This window comes from Podarcis muralis, chromosome 4, assembly GCF_964188315.1.
Source record: "Podarcis muralis chromosome 4, rPodMur119.hap1.1, whole genome shotgun sequence".
Classification (NCBI taxonomy): domain Eukaryota; kingdom Metazoa; phylum Chordata; class Lepidosauria; order Squamata; family Lacertidae; genus Podarcis; species Podarcis muralis.
Genome location: NC_135658.1, coordinates 34,507,638 through 34,523,599, shown reverse-complemented (window position 1 = coordinate 34,523,599; position 15,962 = coordinate 34,507,638). Strand labels below are relative to the sequence as shown.

Sequence of the window (15,962 nt, the reverse complement as noted above, 5' to 3'; positions counted from 1 at the left end):
AAATAAGGGATTGAAAGTGACATTCAGTGATTGGATAGAGAAAGTTGCTACTGTTGCGTTGTAGTGGAGCTCTATATAAGCAGGCTGGCTGTGTTGCTGAAACCCGACCCTGGACTTGGTCCCCATCACCGGGTTTTGAACCCTGATTCTGGACCTGATCCCCATCACCGGGTTCAGCAACAGCCTCCCTTCTCCCTTGACTGGGAACCTTAGCACAGGCTGAACCCTTCAGTTCAGTTCAGGTCTGTGAATAAACAAGAGCTGTTTCAAGAATTGCTGTGTCGTCTGATATGTTCACCCACAACTTAACAGTTTTGCTGCAAGAGATTAACACTAGCATACACCTACTTCTCTGGAAATTGTTTTAGGCAGAAAACAGGTTGTGTGGTTGAAAACAGGTATATATTGAGGTTAATGTCACAAACGTAAGTAAAGTTATGGAACCTTAAGACTTGGTATACTTCTAGACAACAGTGCAATACTTTGCATGTCAACTCAGAAGTGAGACCCTGTGAATGCAATGGCTCTTACTCCCATGTTTAGCATTGCAACTTTAACTATATCTATAGGCACTGCTTAATATTCTGTTTTGATTAAAGAACTGTGTGGTGTAATGGTTATGATGCCAGACTAGGACTAAGGAAGCCTAGGTTCAAATCATTGCTCAGCCATGTTCAGTTGGTGACCTTTGGCCAGTCAGTTTCTTAGCCTAACATGCATCACAGGGTTGTGAGGATAAAGTGAGGAGAAGGAACCACGTACACGACCCTTGAGCTACTGTGAGGAAAGATGGGATATGCATGTAATTAATAATAGTAATAATAATAATAATAATAATAATCCAGAGAAAATATGTGCTGATAGGCTAAAGATAAAATTACCAGTTAATTGTGTTGTATAAGGCATAAAGGTTCTATAACATACAGGCATTACATAATCCTACTTATAACTTCTGTTATAATATTTTGAAACAAAAGCTTTGTAGAAAATTGTTAAATTTACTGTGGGTTTTTTTGTGCCACCTAATCAGACCTTGTTGAAAGAGTTGATCCTTGCAAATGTCTAATAAATCCCTTATTTTCCTGACAGTTTTCCTTGGGATAGAAAATCACTATCTTCATACATTTTTTTTAATTTTTCAAAGCATTCATATAGAAAACCATATATCTTTTTTAACAATTGGGGGAGGGAATACAAAATGAGAATGCAACAATGACAAAAATCTGCATGACAATATTATTTCATTAACTTACTTTTCTTCTCAGTAAGAGTACCATAAGGAAATAGAGAGACCTGCTGTACCAAAGCAAAGGCCCATCTAATCCGGCATCCTGTTCTCACAGTGACCAACCAGATAGAGGCCTACAGGAAGCTCACAAGTAGGACATAAGTGCAACAACACTCTCCCTGTCGTGAACCCCAGCAACAGGCACCAAGAGGCATGCTACCTCTGATGTGAGAAATAACATAGGCATCATGGATTAGTAAACATTTATAGTCTTATCCTCCATAAATTTATCTATTCACCCTTTCAAAGTTCTTTGCAATGAAACAGCAAATACTGACCATAGCTATCTGACTCCTCCATCTGTTCCTCCACTACGGAAACAAGGCTGGTTTAATAGGCCCAATTACTTCCAATAGGTTTTTTCTTTGAAATACAGGCAAGAGAAACCATATCAGTCTCTTGAAAATACTTTTGGCTTCTTGATTTGGGGCACAAGCTTCCATTGCCACTATGTGACTTGAGAATTACCTGGGGTCTGAAGGAGCTGGTACCAGTGTCCTGAAGGCACATCAGATGTGACAATGACCTGAAGAAATTGCAAGATGCCAGGGCTGGCCCAAGATATGCTACTGCCTGAGGTGAAAGGCAGGATGGTTCCCTGCTCCAGCTCCACCCCAGTTCAAATACAGAGGCTGACTAGACCACCCAATCTCCAGGCAGCTTAGAGGGCACAGATTGGTTTGTATGAAGCAGAGTCCCTACAACATCTTTGCTCTCCCTTATCCCAGCATCTGCCACCTTGCTTAAAATTAGGGCCAGCCCTGCAAGATGCCAGTTCTTCAGAAGGGAAAGTTAGGATAATCTCCCCCCCCAAAAAAAAATTCACATTGTGTTTATGTTGTTATTGCAGTATATCTACTTAGAAGTAAAGACTCTTAAGTTCAATGAGACTCCCAGGTGTTTAGGACTGCAGCCTTAGATGTTAGCCACAGTAGCCTCCACCTGGGATTCATCTGAGGGAATTCCTTAATATTTGAACTATATAATTATTTTCCATTTGCATTTAAGGAAGGGGAAAAGCAAGTATAAAAATGCCGCTGTTCTGTAGAAAGGTTATTAGCAGCAGGAGTGCTTGAACACATTTACCAAAGTTGTTAAGAGCTGCTCAGTATTGCAGGACAGGTGTTACAAACAGAATATTAAAACATTTCAAAGCTCTTGGCACAGTTGTAACTGCTGTAAACATCATTTGGGTAGATGGTTTGAGAAAAGGTCTGTGCAAAATCTTGGACTCCTACCATCAAAATAATTGTTACTCTAAAGATTCATTTGTTTAACCAAAGATTGGCAAGTGCTTTTTGTCACACAGTGATTTACATTACTGAGCGGAGTAATACAAATGGAAACATATCCTTATGAAATTTAAAAGCGCATCCAGAGGTTTTACAAGCCTCACCTTATGGCATCCTCCACACCCCCTGTAAAGGAAAGGGAGTATTTCAGGGCAGCATTTTGCTGTGGTGCTAGGAGGAATACTTAGGGGAAATTCAGCAACTCTTCCATGCACATAAAAGCATTGTTAGCATATTCACTAGGCTATTAGCAGGGATGGGGAACCAGTGGCCCTCCAGATATTGTTGGACTCCAGCACTTATCAGCCCCAGCCCGCATGGCTGTGATCCCAACCATATTTACTTGGAAGCTGTTCCCACAGATTTAAGCAGAACTGAAGAGGAAATTAAAAGTGGTCTTCAGAAGACAGCACCACCACTAAAGAGAGTCTCATTTCTCCCTCCTAACCTTAAAGAATTAGTAGCTATGGACATACTGTATGTCTGGAGGTTTATTCATGGCACTTGAAATATGTTTTGACCACTGTATGATAATTATTTAAGTAACCCTATATGGCACAAGTAGGTAAATAGCACCTACTATTTCTGTATGTTATAGATGGGATAAAAGGAGAATTTAAAGGCAAGGTGCCTCGCAGCATGCGGTGTTGAATTCAAAGCTGCCACTGCAAACCCAGAATTCTGAGCTAACCATTTGCTCATTTTGGTCAAAGCCTGATTAGTGATAACTATGCTCTGGCATAGCAAAACTCCCAATTGTTTCAGCAGACTCAAGATTCCAGCCTTTCTGTGAAACCCAAAAAAGAAGTACTGGGGGGGGGGAGAAGAAAAGAGGGACAGAGGCTCTTCAAGCAGGTGTCTGAAAAGGTTTCTGTTTGACTGAGTTTGAGTTGCACTGTGTTGTGGATGACTTGATGAATTCCAGTTTTCAAACACTCACTTTATGCTGGTTTCACATCAGGAAAACCTGATTCACAGCTTACACCACCAATGGGATGTAAACTGGTGTGCATTAATTAAAACCACATACATGGCACTTCTCAAGTCATTAAAGTAAGACTAGACATACATTTCTGCATGTGTCCAACCATAAAACACCTCCTGCATTACAGTGCCGTCCTAACTTATGTCTACTCAGAAGTACTGAATTCAGTGGGGCTCATTCCCAGACAAATGGAGTTAGGATTGCAGCCTATTCATCTCCTTTCCAATCTGGTAAGGAACCAATCCTTGATGCCTGAAAGTTTTCCTTTTCAGTTTCCTTGTCTTCCCACATCTTGCCATCTCTCAGCCATTGCCGAACACTAGACACGACAAACTCCACTTGACCTATTAAGGCAACTGTTGTGTTTCTTTGTACTGTTCTCCAGGAGCATGTGAAGGAAACTGTAGCATTTATGATAGCATAGGGTGGGTGGAGGAAAGGAGCTGTCTCAAATGGATAGTGTCAGTGGGTGGAATTAAAGAAAAAACAAGTAGGAAGAGGATCCTGTAAGGAATCCTGTATCACTTCAAGAAGCAGAGCTTATAATTCATGTTGTGAGTAGCCTCCCTTGTCTACTTCTAATTTCCTTTTCGTTTTGACCTGTTTCCTAACTGAGCAGTGAGACAGGCACAAGGTGGCCTTAACCCTACCCTGAAGGGCAAAACACATATATTTGACATATGCACACAAATTCTAATACTGTTAAGACAAGACTTCAGGTTTTTTCTTTTTAGATGTCCTTGGACTAAAACGCTGAAGGCCATTTTGCTTTCTTTTCAAAAGGCCCTGTATCGTCCCTAGTGGTTCCGTCTGTCCCTTGTTGGGAGAAATTTCAAGTGTTCCCTTCCTCAATGCTCTGTAGCTGCAGTCTTTGGCCAACGTGGGTCCTGCCCCCACGCCGGGCACCAGCGTTGCCGCCTGTCACAGTTCGCACTGGAAACAGAGAGCCAGGTAAAGCGTCTCCACCAAACAAGGTGATCCTCACGTCTGCCTCAATAGCTTTGGCCAGGCTGGATGCGTAACTGTCCAGAGACTTATGAACGTCAGCTTTTACCTGGAGAACAGAGTTCTTTGCCGCTTCTGAACAGAGAAAACAGACAGTTTAGAAGAATGTATGGAAGCCTTGCCCACAAGGAACTATTTGTAGACTTCATACACAAAGTAGTTTTTCAGTGGATCTATTAATATAGATAATTTCAGGATTCTACCATGGAATCACATAATAATTCTAAAGCTAACCAAATGGGGAGTCAAAGCAAAGCAAATGCCTGATATTTTAATAAAGACATCTATCCGTAAACTTAAACTACAGTGTATTGGCAGCAGATATTGAGGCTGCTCGCAAGAGTCATCTAAATGGAGAAAAAAATGGTTCTGAATTAAACACTGACTTCAGTAATAATAACAACAGGACGAATACTTGTATCATTGTTTTTTGCACCAAGCTCCATGAGCTAACAAAACACCTGCCCATGCCTGGTCTTACCGGTAGCACAGAAATTACAGGTTATTATTTTATTCAATACCTGCAGCACCAGTTCTGTAAGTTGCCCTTGAACAATTTCCTTAACTCAGGTCCCACTTTATTTTATTGTCTTCTGTGTCTTATCCACTTACAATCTATAGCTCCCCTATATGGGTCCCTTGTTTTTAAAGTAGTTTTCATTCTCCTTTCCTGTATGTTTCACCCCTTGGCCTTTTGCATGTTATTCCTTAGCTTCCATTAGTGAAGAACAGCTGCCATGCTAAAGTATAGCTTAGCAAGATGTGAACAGTTTAGTGAAACCTGATCAAGCTTCGTTACCTCCACATTCCTTGCCAGCCTCCCCTGCTCCTTCACTACCTGGAGGAATTTGGAAGCTTCCACCTTGAATTAACCTCAGTTTGTCATGTCATCTAGATCTGGAACAATGGCCAATATTAAATATGGTTAGTTTTAAACCAACTGGTTTCAGTAACTAGAGTTTTGTTGCCATGTTTGAAATTAGCCATAGTTAGTGCTAACCATAGTTCATTGGTCCGGATGACACACCACACCACAGGTGAACCAAAACCTTCCAAGTCGAATATAGTCAAGTACTGTACACAATGCTTTTCTTCTAGAAAAAAGGTGCCAGTACTGTATACCGTTGATTACCCCCAGAAAAAAAACACTGACTGTACACCTTATGTATTGGCTGAAAGGTAAAAAGGTAAGGTAAAGGGACCCCTGACCATTAGGTCCAGTCATGGCCGACTCTCGGGTTGCGGCATTCATCTCGCTTTATTGGCTGAGGGAGCCGGCATACAGCTTCCGGGTCAGGTGGCCAGCATGACTAAGCTGCTTCTGGCGAACCAGAGCAGTGCACGGAAATGCTGTTTACCTTCCCGCAGTGCTTTCAAACTGCTAGGTTGGCAGGAGCAGGGACCAAGCAACGGGAGCTCATCCCGTCATGGGGAGTCGAACCGCCGACCTTCTGATTGGCAAGCCCTAGGCTCTGTGGTTTAACCCAAAGCACCACCCCCGTCCCTGCTGAAAGGTAAAAGTAGTAAATAAATCGTGTTTCATCCAACATCTCTTTTCTTCCACTTTATGTCTCATTGCTGTAAGCTATTTTGACAGTGATCTGTCTGGTTTTTAACACTTGAATAGTACACAGTAATATTTTAAGTGTTTTCTGTCTGCTTTGGACTAAAATACCCAGCCTCAGCACACCTTTAGTTTGTTCCACTTCATCTTCAAAAGTCACAGAACTCCTCCGTCGATGGGGATAAAGGCAATGTGGGTGATGAACTCCATCAGAACTATAGTCTTCAAGCAGCATGACATCTGTTCCTAAAAAAAAGACCATGGCTTGTACAGTTAATTTATGGAAGAATTACTATGATGAGTACGTGCAAAAATAAATGGGAGGAGGCATTCTGTTGAGTACAGATGTCCCAAGCCATGGAGGGCTATATAGATCAAGACCAGCACCTTGAATTGCTAAACACTGTTACCAGCAAGTGCCACTTTTAATCCAGTTTCTTATAATAATAGTTTCTCACAACTTGGGAAATGCAAGTGAAATTTTAAAAAAGGAAGGCTTACCTGAATCCTGAGAGCAGCTGAAACCTGTATCGCCGGTGCTGCTGCTGTGTCCTAAAGTCCTCTCACCTGCCATGAGAGCTGTGAGATGTGGAGAGAGTCCCAAATCTGCAAAAAAAGACCTTCAGCATTAGCAAACTACATCCTGGAGAAGTGCTGGGAGATTTAACAAAAGCATGTTCCAAAGCTCCCACGACTTGTTATCTAGCTGTTTGATTTAGCCAACAGCTAAAGTGCAGCATCTGTACTGAGAGTTAATGAAAACGCTGCTACAAGTATGTTTACATAATCCACAGTTAAACACCAAATGACAGAAATACCATCCCCAAAGGAGAAATCAAAGACGGGGGATTTATTCCTCTCCCTTTCAGTGGTAGTGGAATCTGAATGTTTCCCTGTCGACATGAGCAACCGATGTTTAAGTAACCTTAACTAAAACATTTGAGAGACTACTAATATTTCTTCAACATCACCTGGCAAGCATAAAAATAATAAAAAGGCCTTTGGGTGAGAAAGTGGTATTTAGAGAAATCATACCATAAGCCATACCACCATGCTTTATTACCTGTGATCCTATTAGAAATACTAAATAATCTGGATGTCCTTTGCCGTTGAACAAATGATTCTCTGTAGTACCGGTCTCCAAAGCACATTCCCAGCAACTCCTTGCGTACCGTTTTATTCCAGAGTCCATAAATCAAAGGGTGGCAAATAGCACTCGTAAAAGACAACCAAGTTGCCAGCGTCTCCAAAGCAGGGGAAATGCTGTCTTTCCCCCAAAGTGCCTCGGATGTAATAACCACCATATAAGGCCCCCATGTGATTACGAAAGCACCAATCACAACCAAGATAGTTATCAAAGCTTTGCACTGATTGGCAGAATAAACGACTCCTTGGAAAGCGTTCCTTCGGCTGCCTGACGAGGACGTCGAAGTGCTGGAGTTTTTCCTCCCATTCCTTTGGGTGTCTTCCTCCGCGATGACCACGCTCCCGCAGTGAATCTTCCGCGCTTTAATCCTGGCCACGCGGAATATGAATCCGTAGCAAATCATCATGACTAAGAAGGGCAGCAGCGCGCACCAGATCTGCCAAAAGGCAGTGTAGCCTGCTTCTTTATGCCACGCGGCCACACACATCCATTTGAACTGGTCAAACTCTAACGAGGACCAGCCAAAGAGCGGAGGAAGGCACCCGATGAGGGAATGCAGCCAGACGTACAGAAGGGCAACAACAGCTCTGTTACCTGTAATCTTCATTGGGTAAACCATCGGGTACAGGACAGCGTAGTACCTGGGGAAAAATAAAAGGAGGATTCAGCAACCTTACAAAGCATGCAGTAAGAAGGGGAAATGAGTCTTTTCTTTGAAAACCTTGCTCTCGGTTATTTGAAACTCGCCCCAGTAATCAACCAAATGAGCAACTTCTACAGATACAGCTATTGCATGGTTTGGAGCTCAAAGGACACACAAAGTGATGATGCTAAAATATAAATTGTACAAATCTGTCATTGTGGTGCAGTTTTTAATTAGGTATGTTGGAGCACCAGCTGACATTTAGGATGTTACATGAATGTGCACACTAAATTTAGTGCACACAAAATTGATTTTTGAATTCTGAATTTATTGTTATTCACGTTTTATCCTGTATTTTATGCTTTTTGTTGTTGCATCAATTAAGTGTTTTAAATTTGTTGTTAGCCACACTGAGCCCGGTTTTCTGAACCGGGAAGCGTGCGGTATAAATAAAAATTTATTATTATTCTTTATTATTAGGTACAGGGGAGGTTGCTGTCCAACTCAGACGCTGCTTGCAGGCTTCCCATTGTAATCTGGCTGGCTGCTGTGAGAACAAGATGCTGGATTAGATGAGCCATTGGTCAACCCAACTGGATTCTTATGTTCTTATCCTGTTTCCTAGAGTGGCCAGCCAGATGTCTTCTGGGAGGCCCCATAGAGGAATGGTTCTGTCTGATCACTCTTTGATGCTTGTAAAGGTAAAGGAACCCCTGACCATTAGGTCCAGTCGTGGCCGACTCTGGCGTTGCAGCGCTCATCTCGCTTTATTGGCCGAGGGAGCTGGCATAGAGCTTCCGGGTCATGTGGCCAGCATGACTAAGCCCCTTCTGGAGAACCAGAGCAGCGCACGGAAACGCCATTTACCTTCTCACCAGAGTGGTACCTATTTATCTACTTGCACTTAGATGTGCTTTCGAACTGCTAGGTTGGCAGGAGCAGGGACCGAGCAACGGGAGCTCACCCCATCACAGGGATTCGAACCGCCGACCTTCTGATCGGCAAGTCCTAGGCTCTGTGGTTTAACCCACAGTGCCACCCAGAGAGCGCTTGTAAACTCCCCCAAAAGTATTTTCTGTCAGGACAATCTTGTCCTGTATTACTTTAAGCCAGGTCTCCTTCTCTGCACAGGTGTATTCTGGCTTGTCTTTACTGTTCACCCACATCCCATCTGTAATGAAAGCAGCTGGATAGCTCAGTTGGTTACAGCCTGGTGCTGATAACACCAAGGTTGCAGGTTTGATCCCCATAAGGGACAGCTGCATATTCCTGCATTGCAGGGGTTGGGCTCAGATGATCCTCAGGGTCCCTTCCGACTCTGTGATGCTATGATTCTATGACAGCATACCGGTCGATTGCAATGAGTCCGAGAGTGAGCATACTGGCCGAGCTGATCAGCATGTAGAGCAGGGCAGAGAAGTTGCACCAAACGACTCCGAAGATCCATTCCCGCCGGATGGAGCTGGTCACGACGAAAGGAAGCACCAGCACGGAGAGGAGGAAATTGGACAGGGTCAGGCTGAAAACAAACTTGTTGCTCAGCGTGAGGAGGTACGACTTCTTGTAAAGAGTGAGGACGATCACCAGGTTTCCTAAACAAATGAAAATGGTGATGACAATAATAGCAATGGACTCTGTAACTCGGCCAGCTCCGTCTTCCAGCACCGTAAGGTTCCCTGAGGCGTTCTCGTTGCTGAGAGGCGAGTTGATGCTCATTGTCGGAGCGTCCTGTGTTGCAGCAGCCAGGACATGCTGGACACCTGAAAAAGAAGAGATACTATAGATAAATATTCTCTGCTAATGCAGGTGGAGACTGACAGATTTTTCACACTCAGTGTCTGTCCTATTCTCTTGAGGAATGCTGCATATATACCATATTGGCCCAAAGATAAGTCACACTTTCCCCCCAAAATTCCGACTGTGAAAAGTTAAAGTGTGGCTGATATTTGTGACCTTACGATATCGCTGCTGAAACAGCTGCCCACGTCAGGGGTGCGGGACAAGGGTGCCTGTCCCAACCGTGGCTCCCAAGCCTTGCCCGAACCACCAGAAAGAAGGGGGAAGGGGGGGGAGGCCACCAGCAAAGCGGCGTGGCTCCGCCACCAGGAAGCAGCCCAAGAGCGCAAGGGAATGGTGCACAGCCCACCTGCCACTCCCAAGCCTCCCCTGAGCTGCTGTAAGGAAGGGGGAAGGCCGCCAGCAAAGCAGTTACTGTATTAGGCAGTGGATGACTGAATGGGTTTCGGTGGTAAGAGTGTGCTTGTTTGGGATGGGTGCTTTTTGACCCCCCCTTTTGATTCCCCCCCCACCCTCCCTGGGCAAGCCTCGTGCGTGTTCCTCGTTGTGTGATTGTGCTTCAATGGGTGGGTGCCTTTTGGAATCCCCTCCCCCTCCAATTTTAAGGGTGCGGCTTATATTCGGGTATTGTCTTTTTTCCTCCCCCCCCCATCAATTTTAAAGATGTGGCTTATATTTGAGTGCGGCTTATATTCGGGCCAATACAGTAGGTAGTGGGGGATGTCTCAATTGGGAGGCACAACTCAGTGTAAACAAACAGCCACCTTGCCCTGAGGTGAAGGAAAAGAAGCAGAAACAGCTTGATGAGCTGCCACCACCCAGTTCCAAGGGGTGTAACTGCCCTCCTGCAATTGAAAAAAGCTTCTTCAAGATTAGCCTCTTCTGTTTTATTATAAAGTTTTATTGATCATTATTGTTTTAATAATCTACTGAAAAGTGGCACCCATCACCATTTGGATCCAGAGTAAATTTGTTGAGCACACTTCACATTGAAATTTATGGGACTTCAATTCTAACCCTACTTACCTGGGAGTAAACTCCATTGAATGCAATGGGACTTACTTCCGAGTAGACATGGTTAGGTTTGCACTGTTAGCCTCCAATGTTTTTTCAGTATTTCCCTGACATTTCAAGAATTTCAACCAGCTATAGTAGCAGTAGCAAAGTTGAGGCGGCAATGAGTTAAGAGTTCATTGAATGGGTAATAGATCTGTCTCACAGTGGCTATTGTGTATCTAATTGCTTGGTACACAGATAATTCTCTATTTCCCTTTACACCAATTAAATCTGTCCTTTGGGTGATAACAATAATCAACAACAGGGTTAAGTACATAACATTTATGGCATTCCACACAAGCAGATAGCTAGTGATAGGACTATCTCCCTGTTCCAGCTTTTAAATGGAAGCAGGGATTTCTGCCCACAATCTGCAGTACCTTTCTCTGTTGAATGAGCAGTAGTGTGCTCAAGAATTCCGAAAGGTTTTACAAATGTAGGGCAGTAGCAATTCTTACTCATCAGGAGACTCAAAGCATTTTCATACATTTAGAAAGGACCAGCCAAGCTGCAAAGAGTTTTGCAGCCTCCTCCCTCCATTGGTTACCACTGGTACCCTGAGCAAGCTGCCCAAAGGTCCGTCAATCAGAGGTATGATTCACCGCAAGCACTTTCTAAGCTCTGGTGACATGAACTGGGGAAAATTAATCACTTGCTTAATTCTCACATTGAAATCAATGGGATCTTAAGTGCTCAACATTAGTTTTGCATGTACATCACAGCACAGTTTTTCATGCAGTGACACAAATGCAACCTTTACCCTTTTGATCTGGATCTATTAATTAATGCAGAGCATGTAATACCGCCGTTCAAAAAGGGTCCTACTAATACAGATCAGAAATCCTACGCTGTATATCAGCTCTTTTCATGCACAAAAAAACAGAACAATTAGTTCCCTCTTTCTTGTGGTACAGTCCTGTTCGTGTGCAGAAATGTAATACAGCACAATAAAACAGGTAACTAGCTGATGTGGTGTTGTAGCCGATGGTAAGGGATGATGGGAGTTGTAGTCCTGAACAGCTGGAGGGCACCACATTGGCTGCCCTTGCTATGAACCATATGGGCAAGACCAATCATGTGAGCCTTATCTTCAAATATGTAAAAGGCTGTCACATGGAAGATGGAACAAGCTTGCTTTCTCCTGCTCTGGAGGGCAGGACCTGAACCAATGGATTCAAGTTACAAGAAAAGATTTCTGACCAAACATCAGGAAGAACTTTCTGAAAGTAAGAGCTGTTCCGCAGAGGAACAGACTCCCATGGGACGTGGTGAACTCTCCTTCTTTGGAGGTTTTAAAGCAGAGGTTGGGTGGCCATCTGCCATGGATGCTTTATTCCTGCATTACAAGAGGTTGATGCTCCTCAGAGTCCCTCCCAACTCTACCAGTCTATGAGTCTACGATTCTTGCCCCAAGTGCATTGCTTCATTCACACATTTGCTAGCGACACGGGGTTCCACCACGAGGCAGCAACTCGCTTCCCGCACAATTGTGTGAATCAATGGAAGCCGTCTGTGATCTTAAGCAGGCCTAGAGTTGCATGCATCAAACGACGGATTCGGGCAACGAAGCCTCCCCATCTCATTCGCTTTTGGGTGTGAGATCTAGGGATCCCCGTCTGCCCAAGATCTCGTCACCCGTCGAAAGCAACCGAAACGCAGAGAAGGCCGTCGGTTCAGAGTCCCCCAATCCCTGGATGCTCTCGACACGCCACCCGGAGAAGTGGACGAAGCCCTCCGCTCCCCCCCCCCCCCCGCCACAGTCCCCGGGGCTGCCCGCACCCAGCCGGGCTTTTTCCTTTCCCTCCGTGCAAGCGTCTTTGGAGCCCAGCCCTTTGCCTCTGGAGCTGCCACCCGTGGAGGCGTGGAAGGGGCCGTGGCAGCGGCGGGGCTCTCCGCGCGCCTCCCTCGTCCGCCTTGCCAGCCGCGGGGAGAGACAAAGCCGGTTCTGTTCCGCAGCCGCGGAGGCCCCGCCAGTTCGGGGGCCGCCCAGAGCCCGCCCGGGGGCCGGAGGGTCCCCCTCCGAAGAGGGGGCCAGCCGGGACCTCCTCTCGTACACAATGGCCCCTCCATTGCGCGCGCGCTCTCGCCCTTGCGCGCACCTTCCCTTCATCCCGGGCTGGGGCGCGGGGAAGAGAGACCCACTCACCGTCAGACCCGGCCGATCTCCTCCTGCTGGACCGTCCAGGGCCAGCGGAGTCAGGTTACCGCGCCCAGGACCCCCCACAACCGCCGCCGCCGCCGCCAGACTCCCAGAAAATGCGCCCGACCCCCTTTCCTCCCCGTCCATCCTCCCAGCTACTCTTTCCCATCCCGCCAGTCCCCGTTTCGCTCCTCCCATTCCCCCACCCGCTCCTCCCCTCCTTTGTCCTTCCCCAGTTTGCTGCCCCTCTTTTCGTATCGCCTCTTGATCTTTCGCGCTCGCGAGGGGAAAGAGAGCCGCGGCTCCGCGCTTGCCTGCGAGTCGTGCAACGTGAGGAAACGACGCCGAGGCTCGCCCTGGGCAAAAAGGGCTGCCTTCCCTTTTAGAGACCAGTCGGTTTACTCGAAAACCAGCAGCTGGGAGATGTTCCTAAGCAGTACTTTGGTTCACCGCCAGTATTAAACAGTTTATGTTATATAGCTGTTCTCCCCTCCACCCTCAGGATTCCTGTCTTTCACACTCCATAAACTTTCTCTCTCTCCCCTCCATTTTGCTGTGCACCAGACTCAAAACTCAACACGGAGAGAGATAGGAAGAGAAAGGAGTATTTGTGGGAAAGGGATGGAATCCACAGTATTTTAGGGCAAGATCAGAACAGCACTAACTTTGCAAAAAGGGCTTTCCTTCAATGACACAAAGCACCTTCAATTAAGTTACAGAATTCAGCAGGTTTTCCAACAGTTTGCATCCTATTCCATCAAACTAAAGCAGAGTTAAGGAACCTGCGGCCCTCTGCTTAATTTCATGCAGCCCTTGGAGTAATTTCAGAATGTTGGTGGCAAAGAGAGGAAAGGAGAAGCCGGTGGAAGAAAAGAAGTTGTTCCACCCAGTTTTGGTTCCAGGCCTGCCCACCTCTGGAATGCAGCCCTGGAAGATGACTCCTGAGGGATTCAAGGTGCCCACGCCTGGGCTAAATTCTTCTGACTGATCCAAAATGAATTAAGCTGAGAGCCAGTGTGGAGTAGTGGCAACACTGACTTCCTCCAAAGAATCCTGGGAACTGTAATTCCCAATTCCCAGTGCCATTAACAAACTACAGTTCCCAGGATACTTTACGGGAAGCCATGACAGCGGTGTAAATATGCTTTAAATGTCTGGTATGGATGTGTCTGGCTAGGATTGGGAAGATCTGGAAGCAAAGCTCAGCTCGGGCATGAAGCTCACTGGGCAAGATCTCTTCCTTTACCTATTTCACAAAGCTTTTTAGAGAGAGAAACTTGATTAATTTTTAAAATAAAGACAAAATAAAAACAACATCAAAGTTCTATATCAGCAAGGGGAGAATAAGGAAAACTGCAATGGATAAGAGAAAGGTAAAACAATTCCCTACATTAATCCATGCGATGCATCTTTTATAATCACAATACAAGGGATTGAGAAATCACTTAATCCTATTCTTCTAGAACATAGTCTCTCTACAAACTTAATTGGACCATTATCTATGTTCCATCTCTGTTGTATTGATGTATATATATAAAAAATTGACCAAATAGCATAAAAATGATCTGATTTAGATTCTCCCCTAGTTACCGTATTTTTTGCGCCATAACACTCACTTTTTTCCTCCTAGAAAGTAAGGGGAAATGTCTGTGCGTGTTATGGAGGGAATGCCCACGGGTGGCATGCCTACGGATTTTCCTCCTCTAAAAACTATGTGCATGTTATGGTCGGGTGCGTGTTATAGAGCGAAAAATATGGTACTTTTCTTTGATATGTAAGATGCTCAGAGAGAGCTATATCCCGGACTATACCAAACCAATAATCAATGGAGAGAGATGAACAAGTTTTCCATTTGCTGGCCATTGACATTCTTGCCACCACTAGTAATAGATAGATGAGTGTCTCCTGTTGCACAAAGTTTTAAGGATGAAAAGGCAGTAAGAACTGTGTATATCACCCTGAACTCCTTTGGAGGAAGATTTTATAGTTGTCGTACAGTTGAGTTACAAATTCTACACACTTCTTTGGGGTTGTGTATAGCATGGATTAGCAGCTAGGCTTGTGAGCTGTTGGAAGACAACTGGATCTGGCAGCTTCTGAGTACATATGGGTTACTTTTGTATAGCTGAGTAACAGCAACATGTAAAAATGAGTTTCAGCTATTCTCCAATAAGAAGAACCATATTATTTGTGAGATTAAACATTCTTAAATTGTTTGAAAAAAGAAAACTTATGATGTACAGTAAATGGAGAAGAGTCCTGTGTAATATCTATAAATATGTATCTGGACTCAGCCAGTCCTGGCTGTAAGAATAAGGCTACTGCGAACACTCAAGAGCTGGCCTAATTTCATCTCTGAAATGTGGAAGAGTAAGATAAACATGCGTTCTAGCCAAAAGAAAAATCCTTTTGCTCACTGGGTGAGCTTGCTATATCACTGGGTGTTGGAACAGAAAACTCTGTGGGTGGGTGTTTCCTAAATGCACTTAAGCTGCTGGCAAGTGTTCGAAGACACAGAAAAGTTAAAAGCAAGCATTTCGTGTATGTAACATTTGATTGGTTTTGTTAATAAATGAAGAATTATGATGAAGTAAGCGTTTTGTTTATTCGGTGTCTTTCCTTGCTCTTCTCTACCCACATAGCTCTATCCAACTGGCAGAATTTAAAGCACCACTTTATTCCCTATTTAGATTAAATGATTTAGAGAGTAAATAGAAACTGTTAATTGGGCAGTTGAAGGAACAAAGGTAAAGTATGTGCTTGGCCAGAAAATGAGAAGATAACAGATTTTTGATGAATGTTTGACACAGAACTCTTATGGAACAGAGGGGTATGGAATATGAGGGTGGAGTCCACTGAAGGATTTTGCCACACCCTGGGCAGGCCACCTTCAACTGGCCATCCCTTAGCCTGGACAACAGTTGCTGCTCCTTGTTCTCAGGGGAAGGGAAGTCCAGTGTGCTGAAGTGAAAATGGAAGAAGGAAGAGAAGAAGCTGCTGCCTCCCCCCATCCCCAGAGGAACATAAGAAATTGCCATATACCAA

At 44.7% G+C, this 15,962-nt stretch overlaps 1 protein-coding gene across 3 annotated transcripts; it reads right to left on the bottom strand.

Moving 5' to 3' along the window:
* Nucleotides 1-3,912: 3,912 nt before the first annotated feature.
* On the bottom strand, nucleotides 3,913-13,077 carry GPR161 (G protein-coupled receptor 161). 3 transcript variants are annotated; one of them, XM_028726627.2, is made up of 6 exons: nucleotides 12,924-13,077; nucleotides 9,273-9,684; nucleotides 7,198-7,922; nucleotides 6,636-6,740; nucleotides 6,261-6,380; nucleotides 3,913-4,645 (listed from the first exon to the last, which is right to left on the bottom strand). In XM_028726627.2, exons 2-6 carry the CDS (start codon nucleotides 9,638-9,640, stop codon nucleotides 4,398-4,400), a joined length of 1,566 nt encoding a protein of 521 aa, XP_028582460.1. In that variant the 5' UTR covers nucleotides 9,641-9,684; nucleotides 12,924-13,077; the 3' UTR covers nucleotides 3,913-4,397. The 3 variants fall into 3 exon arrangements, with proteins under 3 accessions (XP_028582460.1, XP_028582456.1, XP_028582459.1); XM_028726623.2 differs by lacking the exon at nucleotides 12,924-13,077 and adding an exon at nucleotides 12,557-12,854; XM_028726626.2 differs by lacking the exon at nucleotides 12,924-13,077 and adding an exon at nucleotides 11,978-12,506.
* Nucleotides 13,078-15,962: the final 2,885 nt, after the last annotated feature.